This window comes from Schistocerca gregaria, chromosome 9, assembly GCF_023897955.1.
Source record: "Schistocerca gregaria isolate iqSchGreg1 chromosome 9, iqSchGreg1.2, whole genome shotgun sequence".
Lineage (NCBI taxonomy): Eukaryota > Metazoa > Arthropoda > Insecta > Orthoptera > Acrididae > Schistocerca > Schistocerca gregaria.
In genome coordinates, this window is record NC_064928.1 from 249,284,161 (window position 1) to 249,296,254 (window position 12,094).

Here is a 12,094-nt window from a genome sequence, read left to right on the forward strand (position 1 = left end):
TATGTATTTGAACTACCATCGTCAGTGTTGGTTGCTGTCATTTCTGATAAGAATAATTCTGTCACTGAACAGCTCACAAAAACATGCTCTCTGTCTTACCTTCCTATTCATAACAAATCCTACTCCTGTTATACAATTCTCTGCTGCTCTTGATATTATGGTATAATCATTTGATCCGGAATCCTTGTCTTCTTTCCATGTGTTCTTTCCATTTCACTTCAATGACCCCCACTATATTCAGAATGAGGCTTTACGTTTCCCTTTGCAGATTTTCTAGCTTCCCTACCCCAATCAAACCTCTGACATTCCATGCCCCTATCTGTAGAATGTTATACTTTCATTAGTTATTCAATCTTTTTCTCATCGTCATCTCCCCATGACACTCCCCTCCCAGAGATCTCCCAGAAATGGGGCAGTATTTCTGACTATTTTGCCAATGGAGAGATCATCATGTCACTTTTTCATTTACAGGTCCTATGTCCTGTGGATATACGTTATGAGTCTTTAATGCTGTTGTTTCCATTGCCTTCTGAATCCTCATTCCATTAATCATTGCTGTTTCTTCAATCTTTAGGGGGAAGTTTCCCCACCCCAAAGACAAGAGAGTATCCTGAACCTCTGTCTACACCCGCGCCCTCTTTGACGAGGCCATTGACAGAATGAGGGTGACTTCCTATGCCAGAAGCCCTTTATCAATTTAGCCCTTTTAAATATATGTGGTGTTTGTACTTTCAGACATGTCAAAAAGAACAGACATCATTTTGATGCAGAAGCCACTACGTATTAAGACACAAAGGAATTACAGACATTGGCTGCAACCGGGCAGTGATTATATCAATGGTTTCAATTCCAGTCCGGTTCAACTTTATCCTTCCATTTAATCAGTGTTCACTAGTGACCAATGTCTGTAATTCGTTTGTGCCTTAGCCCTTTTAAGCTGTGCTGTAATATAAAATAACAGTATTTCTATCATCATGATTTCCATTCTAACAAAATATTACAACAAAAATATTTTTTCCAAGTTACTGAAACATGTCACAAGCTGAAATAGTATTCAATTACGGACTCGACAAGGCATCTGACAAGGCACAACAGCTGCACTGGTTATGGTGCAATTTCATTCTGCTATGAAAACCACTGCTGCCTTGCTGTGCTTTCTTTATTTTCATTGTCAGTCTGCTCTGTAGTGCAGTAGGTGATGGACATCTAAATACCCACATTTTGCTAATGTTATTGAAGACATAAAGTCATATCCATTACAGCTATAAATTTTGCAAAAAAGTATGGAATTACATGAACAATGATCAAATAGAAAGAAAACTAAGTGCTCCTGTCCCTCTGGAGAAATGAAGAGTTTTAAAATTTGCTGTAAATATCCGGAGCAGTGGTATTTGCTGAGATGTAAACCAATATTAAATTTTCAGCACTATTTCATTATTCCATTTATAATAATGATGATATTATGTGTAGGTTTGCCATTATGTTTTCTATTATATTAATGAACATGAACCTAATGTGTGCACTTAACAAAATGTATTAAATTACACTTTTTCTGAACCTAAAATTTCGATAAAAAAATACAACTCAGTAACAAAGTAATCCAGTACGGAGACTCATATCGGCCAGCATGTATACAAATGTTCATTTAGGTGGGCTGGAAGTTGGCTACACCACACAGTACACAGCACGGTATCAGCTACAGTGTCTGCATTGACTTTTCTGTGCAAGTACCTATGATTGAGTCACATGTAGTTCAGACAGAAATATCTGATCATCATGGACAACTAATCAGTTTTTGCAGCAGTAATGACACAGTATCAGAACCAAAACAAACAACCAAAGAAGTTAGGATCATCAGTGAACAAAATATCAACATCTTTAGAACAATGTTAAGTAAGGAAACCTGTAATGAAACCCTACAGGCCCAGAGTGTAAATGAAAAATATGATGCATTTATTTCAACAATTGAGTATCCTTTTAATGTAGCATTTCCCAAAATAAAGAAACAAGAAAGGCAGCAAGGTCAAACACAGTGGATTATCAGTGAAATACTAGAACAGCGAAGGAAGCTTCAGAATGTGAGATGGATGGGCAAAGCTGAAAACTATAAAATGTTAAAAAAGAAGTATAGAAAAACAATAAGAGAAGCCAAAGCAAGAGCAATTGACACCACTATAACGAACTCAAAAAACAAGGCAAAGGCAGCTTGGAATGCAATCAATGCTGAAAGAAAGGAAAAAGATGGGTCAAACAAAGAAGAAGGTATTTGGTCAATTAAAATAGACAACACAGTGGTCACAGATGGTGTGGAAATAGCAAGCATAGTAAATAATAACTATATCAGTGTAGTAGAAAACTTAAAATTGGAAAGAAATAGTCAAAAACAGAAGGGTATTAAGGTACCAAAAAGATTATGCAGTACTATGTTCTTAAGACCAGTTACAGAAAATGAATTGCGGAAAACTATACAGAAACTGAAGTACAAGAAATCAGCTGGTGATGATGAAATATCAAATCATGTAATAAAGCTGGTATGTGAGGAGATAATAACACCACTGATGAACATAGCAAACTGTTCTTTCAGAGATGCAATTTTTCCAGAAAAACTGAAGATAACAAAGGTAGTGCCAGTGTACAAGAAAGGGTATAAGGATGATCCCAACAACTACAGACCAGTTTCACTGATATCAGGTTTCTCAAAAATCCTAGAAATGCTTATGTGTACCAGATTAGTTAACTATTTGGACAAACATAACATTCTCATACCCTCACAACATGGTTTCAGAAAGGGTAAATCTACAGAATCAGCAATTGCCAGTCTAACAGAATACATTTTAGAGTCCTTAGATGAGAAAAAGGTTGTCTCTGCAATGTTTCTGGATCTTTCAAAGGCATTTGACACCATTGACCATAAAATGCTGATACAAAAATTAAGCAACTATGGCATTCGGGGGCAACCAGGTGAATGGATAAAATCATACTTGTGCAACCGCAAGCAGTATGTAACATTAGGAAACTCATACCAATCAGAAACCAAATCCATCAAATATGGAGAGCTGCAGGGTTCGGTAATGGGGCCATTGTTATTTAATGTGTTTGTTAATGATATAGGTGTTGAGGAGGAAGAAAAGAAAATATTGTATGCTGATGACATGACAATACTAAATAGTGACCAAAATATGGAACAGCTTGAGAGAAGAGCATACATATCTGCAAATCTCACAGCTCAATGGCTGTTGGAAAATGAACTGGTTATAAATCTAAAAAAGACTATGTATGCAGTGTTTAAAAACAAAGAAAAGGCTGTAGACATGGGTTTAGAGGTTGATGGAATAAGGCTGGAAGAAGTAGAATCTGCTAGATTCTTAGGTATTCTTGTGGATAATGAACTGAAATGGGAAAAACATTAATAATGTCTGTAAGAAACTGAGCTCTGTCATATTCTTAATGATGCAGCTATCACAGTATTCAGACAAGAACCTTCTGTGTACAGTGTATCATGGACTTTTTGAACCATACTTACAGTATGGAGTGACTGTGTGGGGAAACTCAAACAAACAAGAGACAAAACGAGTGTTCACATTACAAAAAAAAAAAAAAAAAAAAAAAAAAAAAAAAAAAAAAAAAAAAAACCAATTAGGACCATTTTAACAAGAAAGACCTCTGAAACTTGTAGAAACTGTTTCAAGAATTTAGTTATCTTAACTTTTTCATCGTTGTATATATACAAAACAATAATGTACATCACAAAAGGTAGTGAGGACTGGATTACAAATGCTAGTGTACACACCCACAATACAAGAAGGAAGATTGAAGTACGGAGCATACCCCACCGACTGGCAATGCTAGAAAAAGGACCCCAGTACTCTGGTATCAGACTACTAAGAAGTCTGCCTAAAAACCTGCAAGACAGTGTACTTCACAATGACATTTCAAAGAAACTTAAAGACTATTTCATTGAAAAAGAGTTTTACAGTCTTGCAGAATACTTACGCCATTAAATTTGTATATATTGTTACTCATTATCATTGATGTAAAAATGTAAGGTAAAGGTGTAGAAAAATAAGTGATAAAGAATGTTAATACTTTGACATGTCCTATATTACACATACATTTACTGTACACAATGTAATCATACAGGATCAAATAAAATTCAATTCAGTTCAATTCAACATGCCACATGCACTCTTCTTGTTAGTCAGAAACCACTCCGAAGTAATTCGGCGTTGAGTTTGTCTTAGGAATGTCACTCAGGAGGTGCAGCTATTACATATTTGACTTTAACCACATAATGATGATCAAGCTGGCTCACGACTAAGGCAAATTTAGTCAAATTGCAGTTATTCCGGTGAATTGAAAGCTCACTTCTGCATATCTGAAACACAATGCGGGATTACGAGGCCAGCATGGAGGCAGTCCCACAGTGAGTCACAATAATAAAGGTACTTCAGCAGCTGGTATGTGTTGCATTTCATGAAAATACTATATTGGTTTTTGAAAGTTAGTCTTGCTAACATAGACTGAACATACAGGCTGATCCCATCAGGGGCACCAATGTTGGTCCAAGTAGGTATGAGCTGTCCGAACAACTATACTTTTGTGTTCAGTATACTCCCAGTTGTATGAAACATGATCCTCCAGTATACCAGGAATGAATAAAATTTATTCACCAATAAACACAGAAGGTACATGATAATATTTGAGACTTGTTAGTGTTAGAGAAGAGTCTGACAGGAGCTGTCTACCACAGGTAAGAAACTACTGTCCTTTGTAACATTCATGGAACACTTCACTGCACACAGAGAACAAACCAAAACCCAGTACCTCTGGCAGCTGGAAGGAGAACTCTTAAACAGCTTACATAAACACAGCAGCCAACAGTAACGGGTGATCACTACAGATCTATGATCCAGTATTCCTTTTCTTCTTCCTTGTGTTTTACTGTCATGTTCCAAGAGAAGCAATCTACCATTTTAATAATATTGCCTTTTTCCATCCAGGACTTTCCACTGTTTGCATAGCAAATTGCAGTGCATTGGGAGGAAGGCATTAATTCTAGCAACCACTGATGAATTACTCATACTAAAATTATTAGGGTCCTTGGAGAATGCTGTAAGTATGTCTTATCATCTGTCTTATTCATGCGTAACAAGCCTAGAGTCTAAGAAAAATTTAAAATATGATATGCTGAAAGTATGGAATTAGTAGGCCAATTAATGTAATAAGTCAGCAACTGAAATGTTTCCTTGATATCTCTTTGACAGTTTTTGGCTGAGTAATACAATACATTAGCTGGAAGGTAGGAATGTAATATCTCGGTTCAGTTTACAGTGATAAAAGCTATAGAAAGAATAATTTAAAATTAAGAATAGAGTTTTTAGAGGGGAAAATAGTGTAGAATCAGAGTTTGGTAATTGCAGATCAAAATTATTGTATGTCAGCAAGTAGTTTAACGTCTAAGTACAGCAAAGCCACGGAAGCTCTGTCATGGAGAAGGCAGTGACATTAAACTCTTGTGATGAAAAACCTATAAAAAGGCCTGATCGTCATTATTGCCACCTTTTTTCCCTGATTGTTTCATTAAAGGGTGAGGAACCTGCGTCAGTCAGTGAGACAATAAATAATTAGATTGGACTATATCATGTTAAGATTCACAATAAACTGTTAGAATATTGTGGAGATTAAAAGTTATGTAGAGTATGATCTCTGACTGTTGGTAGCAACGGAGTATTAAGGAGATTTTAGGACTTTACTGCTAGATTGGAACTTTACGGACATACTGATGACAGAAACTCAAATTATCTGCTGATATGAGTGAATTCAGAAGTATTGGTATTCAGATATTAACGTGTTCACATCTGAAAGTGTCTTGTGCCGTTATTTGAGAATATGGATGTAGAGCGCGTGCATATCAGCATTTGCGGACTATTTAGATTCCTCCAGGCTAGGAACCTTTTAAATAGGCCATCATTCATCACCATCTTATTCCTTGAATATAGAGTGAAAGTGAAATACAAGAGTATTGTACTTATTTCTTTTCAGCACCATCTAGCGGAAAGCGTAGGCATTAACTAACACACTAACTGAAGTGAACATTTACGTGTTTTACCGACTGTTTAATATGAACTTTTGTGACTCTTTTACGTCCCCACTCACTCTGAAAGGTGGCACAGGCTCTCTTAATCATAAAAGGAGAGAGTTTTAGGCGGGCAAATTATTAAATAAAAGTGATATTTACAAGACTCACAGTAATAGCAAAACACCTCATCGGAAAGTCATCGCTGTCACATCGGGAAGTATAGCCGGAAAACCTACTGACGATATGTATCTACGAGCAGATGTCAACGTGGAGTACCTAAAAAGGGAACCACAAGAGAGTTTGGGATGCTTCAGCTGCTAATGTCAAAATGCCTTTTTCTTGTTACCTATGTCTAAGTTGAAAATCTCTCTCTCTCTCTCTCTCTCTCTCTCTCTCTCTCTCTCTCTCTCTTTCCCTCTGCCTTTCTCCCCAAATCAGTATCCAGCTATACCATGCATGTCTCAAATCATTGACTTCTTATTCTTTTCAGCAATGTGCTGATTTCTGAAAATCTGACAACATACTCCTTCTCTGCACTCTACTAAATGACATGTTTTTCTTCTTTTGTAAACCACATAAACTTTTTACACTCAGAAAACAACTTCACACAGTACCCTGTCTGCTTGACTAGTACAGTTCAAATACATCCACAATAAACAGAGTCTCAATTCACAGCAGACCCTCTTAAGTCAAACTTATTTTTATTCCATGACTTCCTTATGCAATATCACGGCCATCTTCCTCCACAGAGGCCAGTGCAACTCTGATGATCCGTTAGCTGGAGGAAACACTAAGAACAACAAATATCACCAAACATTAGCCGCTGCCAGCATTGGCCTGTTCAGTAACAACACTGTCTCCATTACTATTCAATCAATGCACACGTTCTGAGAAACCCCATGCTCAATGCATGTTTTCCACATTCCAATCTACATTAAATAAATTTTCTTCAGCAGTCAATGACCATCACTCATCAGTGCTAAACACACTGTGCAACACATCACTTTATCAAAGTGATATGTCACAATATACAGCTCAATTAAAAACTAAACTGAGTGCAAGGTTATCTCCCACAAAAATGTGTCCAATTGATCTTTCACTGTGTGAACATAACTGAGTCTACAGCATTTCATCTTAAATAATAGTAATATTTACAGTGTGTTCATGTATCTAAGTCTTAAAATACATACCCCATTTAATGTCACTGTTGGTACGAATGTTAAACTAGGATCCAATGAATGGGTAGCATCTCCACATCTTTTCAGCAGCCCTGTTCCTTCCAGTCCTCTAGAACACTGCAGGATTGGTCTCCATGTAATGTTGAGCTTACTGGCACACTGAAACAAGTACCGATATAATCTCACAGTGAGGAGAGAAGATTATCTGAGCATGAGAAGTGGAATTAGGGACTAAACAGATTCAAAAGAACTTACTTTAAAAACTTAAGAGATATATTTGAACATCCGCAATAGTTGCCTGTTTGACATAGCATTTCATGGTTTCAGAGACATGGAAATGCACCTGTCAATTCTGTGACACACTGATGCATACATCAATCCAAACATTGATTAACATGAGTTGTAAAATAGTTTCCAGCTGATTACTCTAGCATTACCATTATTGTTTCTGTGTCTCCTTCAGTATGCCAGTTTCTTTAATGTTAGTTTTGTTGAGGTTAGTTTACACATTTATTTTATGACAATGTTTATTATACCATTTTCATACTTCTACTTTCGTGGTGTTTAGCACTTAAAAAAATGATTTCAAAATAAAAAAACTGCAACCAAATATACAGGGGAAGATTACTCTCCCAACAGAGCTTCGGAGGGCAATCAGAATCATTTGCTCGAAGTGTTTCAACATGAAGAAGCAAACCAGAATTTATATTTTGTATTTGAACAGTTGAACAACAGTCAATGGCATACGAGTCTTTTTTTCCCTTCAAAATATTCAGCATCTTAATTTAGGACTAGAAAGTCAACTTTTGTCATTCATTCATAATGTTCCATAGATCATATCTGGAAGCAGAGCCTTCAGAGATATGGAACTAGTCAAGATCAACATTGAGAAATTACAAGAAACTTGTACAAACTTGATCTGTTCATTATGCTGACAAAAAACTATCACTATACTGATTCATATTACTTATGATTTTGCTGGCTAAATGTAGCCTATTAAATTAGTATGAAAGCCATTACTAAGAAAGCCGCGCGGGATTAGCCGAGCAGTCTGAGGTGCTGCAGTCACGGACTGTGCGACTGGTCCCGGCAGAGGTTCGAGTCCTCCCTCGGGCGTGTGTGTGTGTGTGTGTGTGTGTGTGTGTGTGTGTGTGTGTGTGTGTGTGTGTGTGTGTGTTTGTCCTTAGGATAATTTAGGTTAAGTAGTGTGTAAGCTTGGGGACTGATGACCTTATCAGTTAAGTTCCATAAGATTTCACACACACACACACACACACACACACACACACACACACACACACACTACTAAGAAATTTTGCTTAATGTTTACACTCACCCAATGGCAGTTTTCAAACAAAAGTGTAACCTTCATCTGGGGCCTATTTAAAAAACAGAACTAAGTCATAATGTAGTTTTGCAATGCACAATGTTTCATTCCATGTAGTTAACAATAATTTTAGTCTGCAAATATATGTAACAGATAATTTGTAGTAGTGCTGTAGTGGCTATCGAAGTTTCTTTTTTTTTCCCTGCCAGCAATATTTTGCTTTGTGCTAGATGGGAATTTGTTGAAGACTGAGTATGTAACTCTTGAAGATAGATGTAAACTGCCCTGAGAAGGCCTGCTTACAAAGTTTCAAGTACTGGCTATCAACGATGATTGCAGGAATGTACTACTATCTCCTACATGTCACTCACATAGGGATGGTGAAGACAAGATTAGATTCACTACAGCTTGCACAGAAACACATAAACAACAGAACAGGACGAAACCGTACTAGCTGGTACTTTGGGATGTACTCCCTGCCATGCACTTCATGATGGTATGCAGGGTATACAGGGTGAATCACCTAAAACTTGCACTTCTGATATTGTGGAAATGGAAAGAGCTATTGATGTGCAGTTTTTATAGAATTGTTTCATAGTCAGGGAATCATATTGTTAACAAATCATCAGATTTTAATAACACTGAGAAAGTGTATTTTTTCTGCAATTTTTTAAATGAAAAAATGCCTGTTGGCATTAACAAAAAACTAAACGTAGAGTAAATTAAAATATGAGTGGTGTTTGTTGGAGGGTTCTAGTGTGACTCATTAACAAGATATCCTATTTTTTAAAGTTTTCACACCAACACTTGTTTGTGCAATTCGACCTACCTAGTTGCTCGGCTCAATGTTGTTAAGTTTGCTTACAGTGTGCTTGTGTGTTCCTCAAGTGGATTACAACTTAATAGTCAGTTAACGTATGACATTCTAAGCAGTAGGTCACGAGTGGATGATGGGATTTACTGACACAGGTAAGTCCAACATGCTCATGGTGTATGGAGAGTATAGAAAGAATTCAATTTGTTCTCATCCGGTGTATGCGGCAAAATATCCCACCGGACATCACCCATCTTGGCAATTATTTATCAATCTCTTCAACCAGGTATGTGATAAAAATGGTAGTGTAACACCTAGACAATATAAAGAAACAAGTGATGACAGAAAAGTGAAAATTTACAGTTCTTCGTGCTGTTGCAGTTGACCGATATGTTAGCTCCTGTGCAATAACAATGGCACAAGGAAGTGGCATGAATCAGGCAAGCATCCTATGAATCCTTATCACATCTCTCTCCATCAAGAGCTGCACGGAAAGGGTTATGAGAATCACGTTAACTTCTGCACATTGGCATTAAGACAGATACTCCAGATGTATGACGTGCCTTGGTTAGTGAGGAAGCCACATTTATCAATTACAGACAGGTAAACCACTAAAATATGCACTATTAGTCTGCTTAAAATACCCTTTGGCTTTGCCACTTAGAATGTCAGCACCCGTGGAGTTCAAATGTCTGGTGTTGGACAGTGTACTATCAACTCATAGGCCTGTTTTTCATAGACAGAACACTGAGCGGACAAAAGTATCGCAGCCTCCTAACGGACCATTTTCTACAGATGCTAGAAGTCATTCCTCTCCAGACAAGGAGGAACCTGTGGTATGAACATGATGACTGTCCAGTACCTAGTGCACAAAGCAAAGAATTAGCTGTGTTTCCAGAATGATATTTTCACTCTGCAGCAGAGTGTGCGCTAATATGAAACTTCCTGGCAGATTAAAACTGTGTGCCAGACTGAGACTCGAACCCAGGACCTTTGCCTTTCGCGGGCAAGTGCTCTACGATCTGAGCTACCAAAGCACAACTCACACCTAGTCCTCACAGAGACGAGATACTGGCAGAAGTAAAGCTGTGAGGAGCGGGAGGGAGTCATGCTTCGGTAGCTCAGAAGGTAGAGCACTTGCCCACGAAAGGCAAAGGTCCTGAGTTCGAGTCTCGGTCAGGCACACAGTTTTAATCTGCCAGGAAGTTTCAACTACGTGTGTCTTCATAAATTGTTTCCAAATTGTTGGATTGGACACAGAGGACATGTACCTTGGCCAGCCCATTCTGCAGATTTCATGCCAGTAGACTTTTTTCTGTGGGAAAAGTTGAAAGACACTGTCTATGAGGACATACCAATTACATCCAATGATGTGCCATGATGTATTGCTGCAGCCTGTTCAGACATCTCCGCTGTAATGCCAGCAGGTGTGCAGCAGTCTTTCCATACCAGCATGAGTTGCCACTGTCAGTGGTTGTTTTGGACACAACCTATGACAGTGAATTGTCTCATTACTGGTCAGAATCCACAGAAATAGCATATGCCTTTGTGCAGTTCTTTGCTGTGAGCTACTTCAGATATTGTACAAGTGTCACTGTGTGAACTTTTCAAACCACAATATCTCATAAATGACTTGCACTAGAATCATTCAGAAAACACCCCTGACACTCTAATTTACTCTACTTTACTTAACTTTCCAGGATTTCTTAACCTCAAACCTTGCCTCACCATCATTCCCCAAATCCCTCAAGATGCAAGGTAACTTTACATCTACAAAAAGATTTTCAGTCCACCACCTAAAAACTGATCCTGACCTTACTACCATACCAGCTGACAAGTGCTGCATCACTGTTGTTTTGAACCACAAGGATTGCCTGGCAGGAGGACTCCACCAGCTGTCAGGTTCATCCACCTGAAAATCCTGCCACAGTGACCCTATTCCAGAAATCCAGCAGGATCTCCAGTCTCTCCTCAAATCCTCACATCCATACCAGAACCTCATCCCAGAGACTCTCTCTCCCTCCTCACCTCTACCACTCCTTGCTCTCCTACTGTCTGCATGCTTCCTAAAGTCCATAAACCCAACCACCCAGGATTACCCATTGTGCCTGGCTACTGTGTCCTTATTGAAATGATCTTTGCCTTCATAGACCAACACCTTTAGCTTATTACCCACAGCCTACCATCCTATATGCGACGTTAATCCCAAAAGTAAGGTCTCCTATTTTCTTATAAGTACATAGACCTGTTTATTTTTACAATGGTTTATATCAGATTACAGCTTGAACATTAGCTATTTTTCGATATAATCACCATTTCTGTTGATGCATTTTCATAGATGCTGTGGCAGTTTTTGTATGCCCATGTCATACCAGCTCGCGGCCATGCTGTGCAGAAAGTTATGACCTCTTCTCTCACCTCGTCGTCAGAGCTAAATCACTGTGACCACAATTAATGCTGACAGGTATAGTGAGACTCTGAAAAAACTCAAACAGGCAATTCGGAACTGGAGAAGAGGAATGTTGAGCAAGGGTGTTCACATTCTCCATGACAATGCTTGCCCACACATCGCTCGGCAAACTGTTGCTCTCCTGCAACAGTTTCAGCAGAACATAATCACCCACCCACCCTATAGTCCTGACTTGGCGCCCAGTTCCCTAGGTTAAAAGAACATTTGGCCAGAAAGTGATTCAGTT

The 12,094-nt window shown here is 38.2% G+C and overlaps 1 protein-coding gene across 2 annotated transcripts in view; it reads right to left on the reverse strand.

Moving 5' to 3' along the window:
• The window catches only part of LOC126292229 (gamma-interferon-inducible lysosomal thiol reductase-like), a 111,545-nt gene that overhangs the window by 26,929 nt on the left and 72,522 nt on the right, over positions 1-12,094 (reverse strand). The window contains exon 4 of one of the 2 annotated variants that reach the window (XM_049986103.1): positions 7,270-7,374. In XM_049986103.1, coding sequence (XP_049842060.1) covers positions 7,270-7,374 — 105 coding nt within the window. Of the gene's footprint in view, positions 1-7,269; positions 7,417-12,094 lie in introns of both variants that reach the window. The other variant, XM_049986102.1, reaches the window with a different exon arrangement.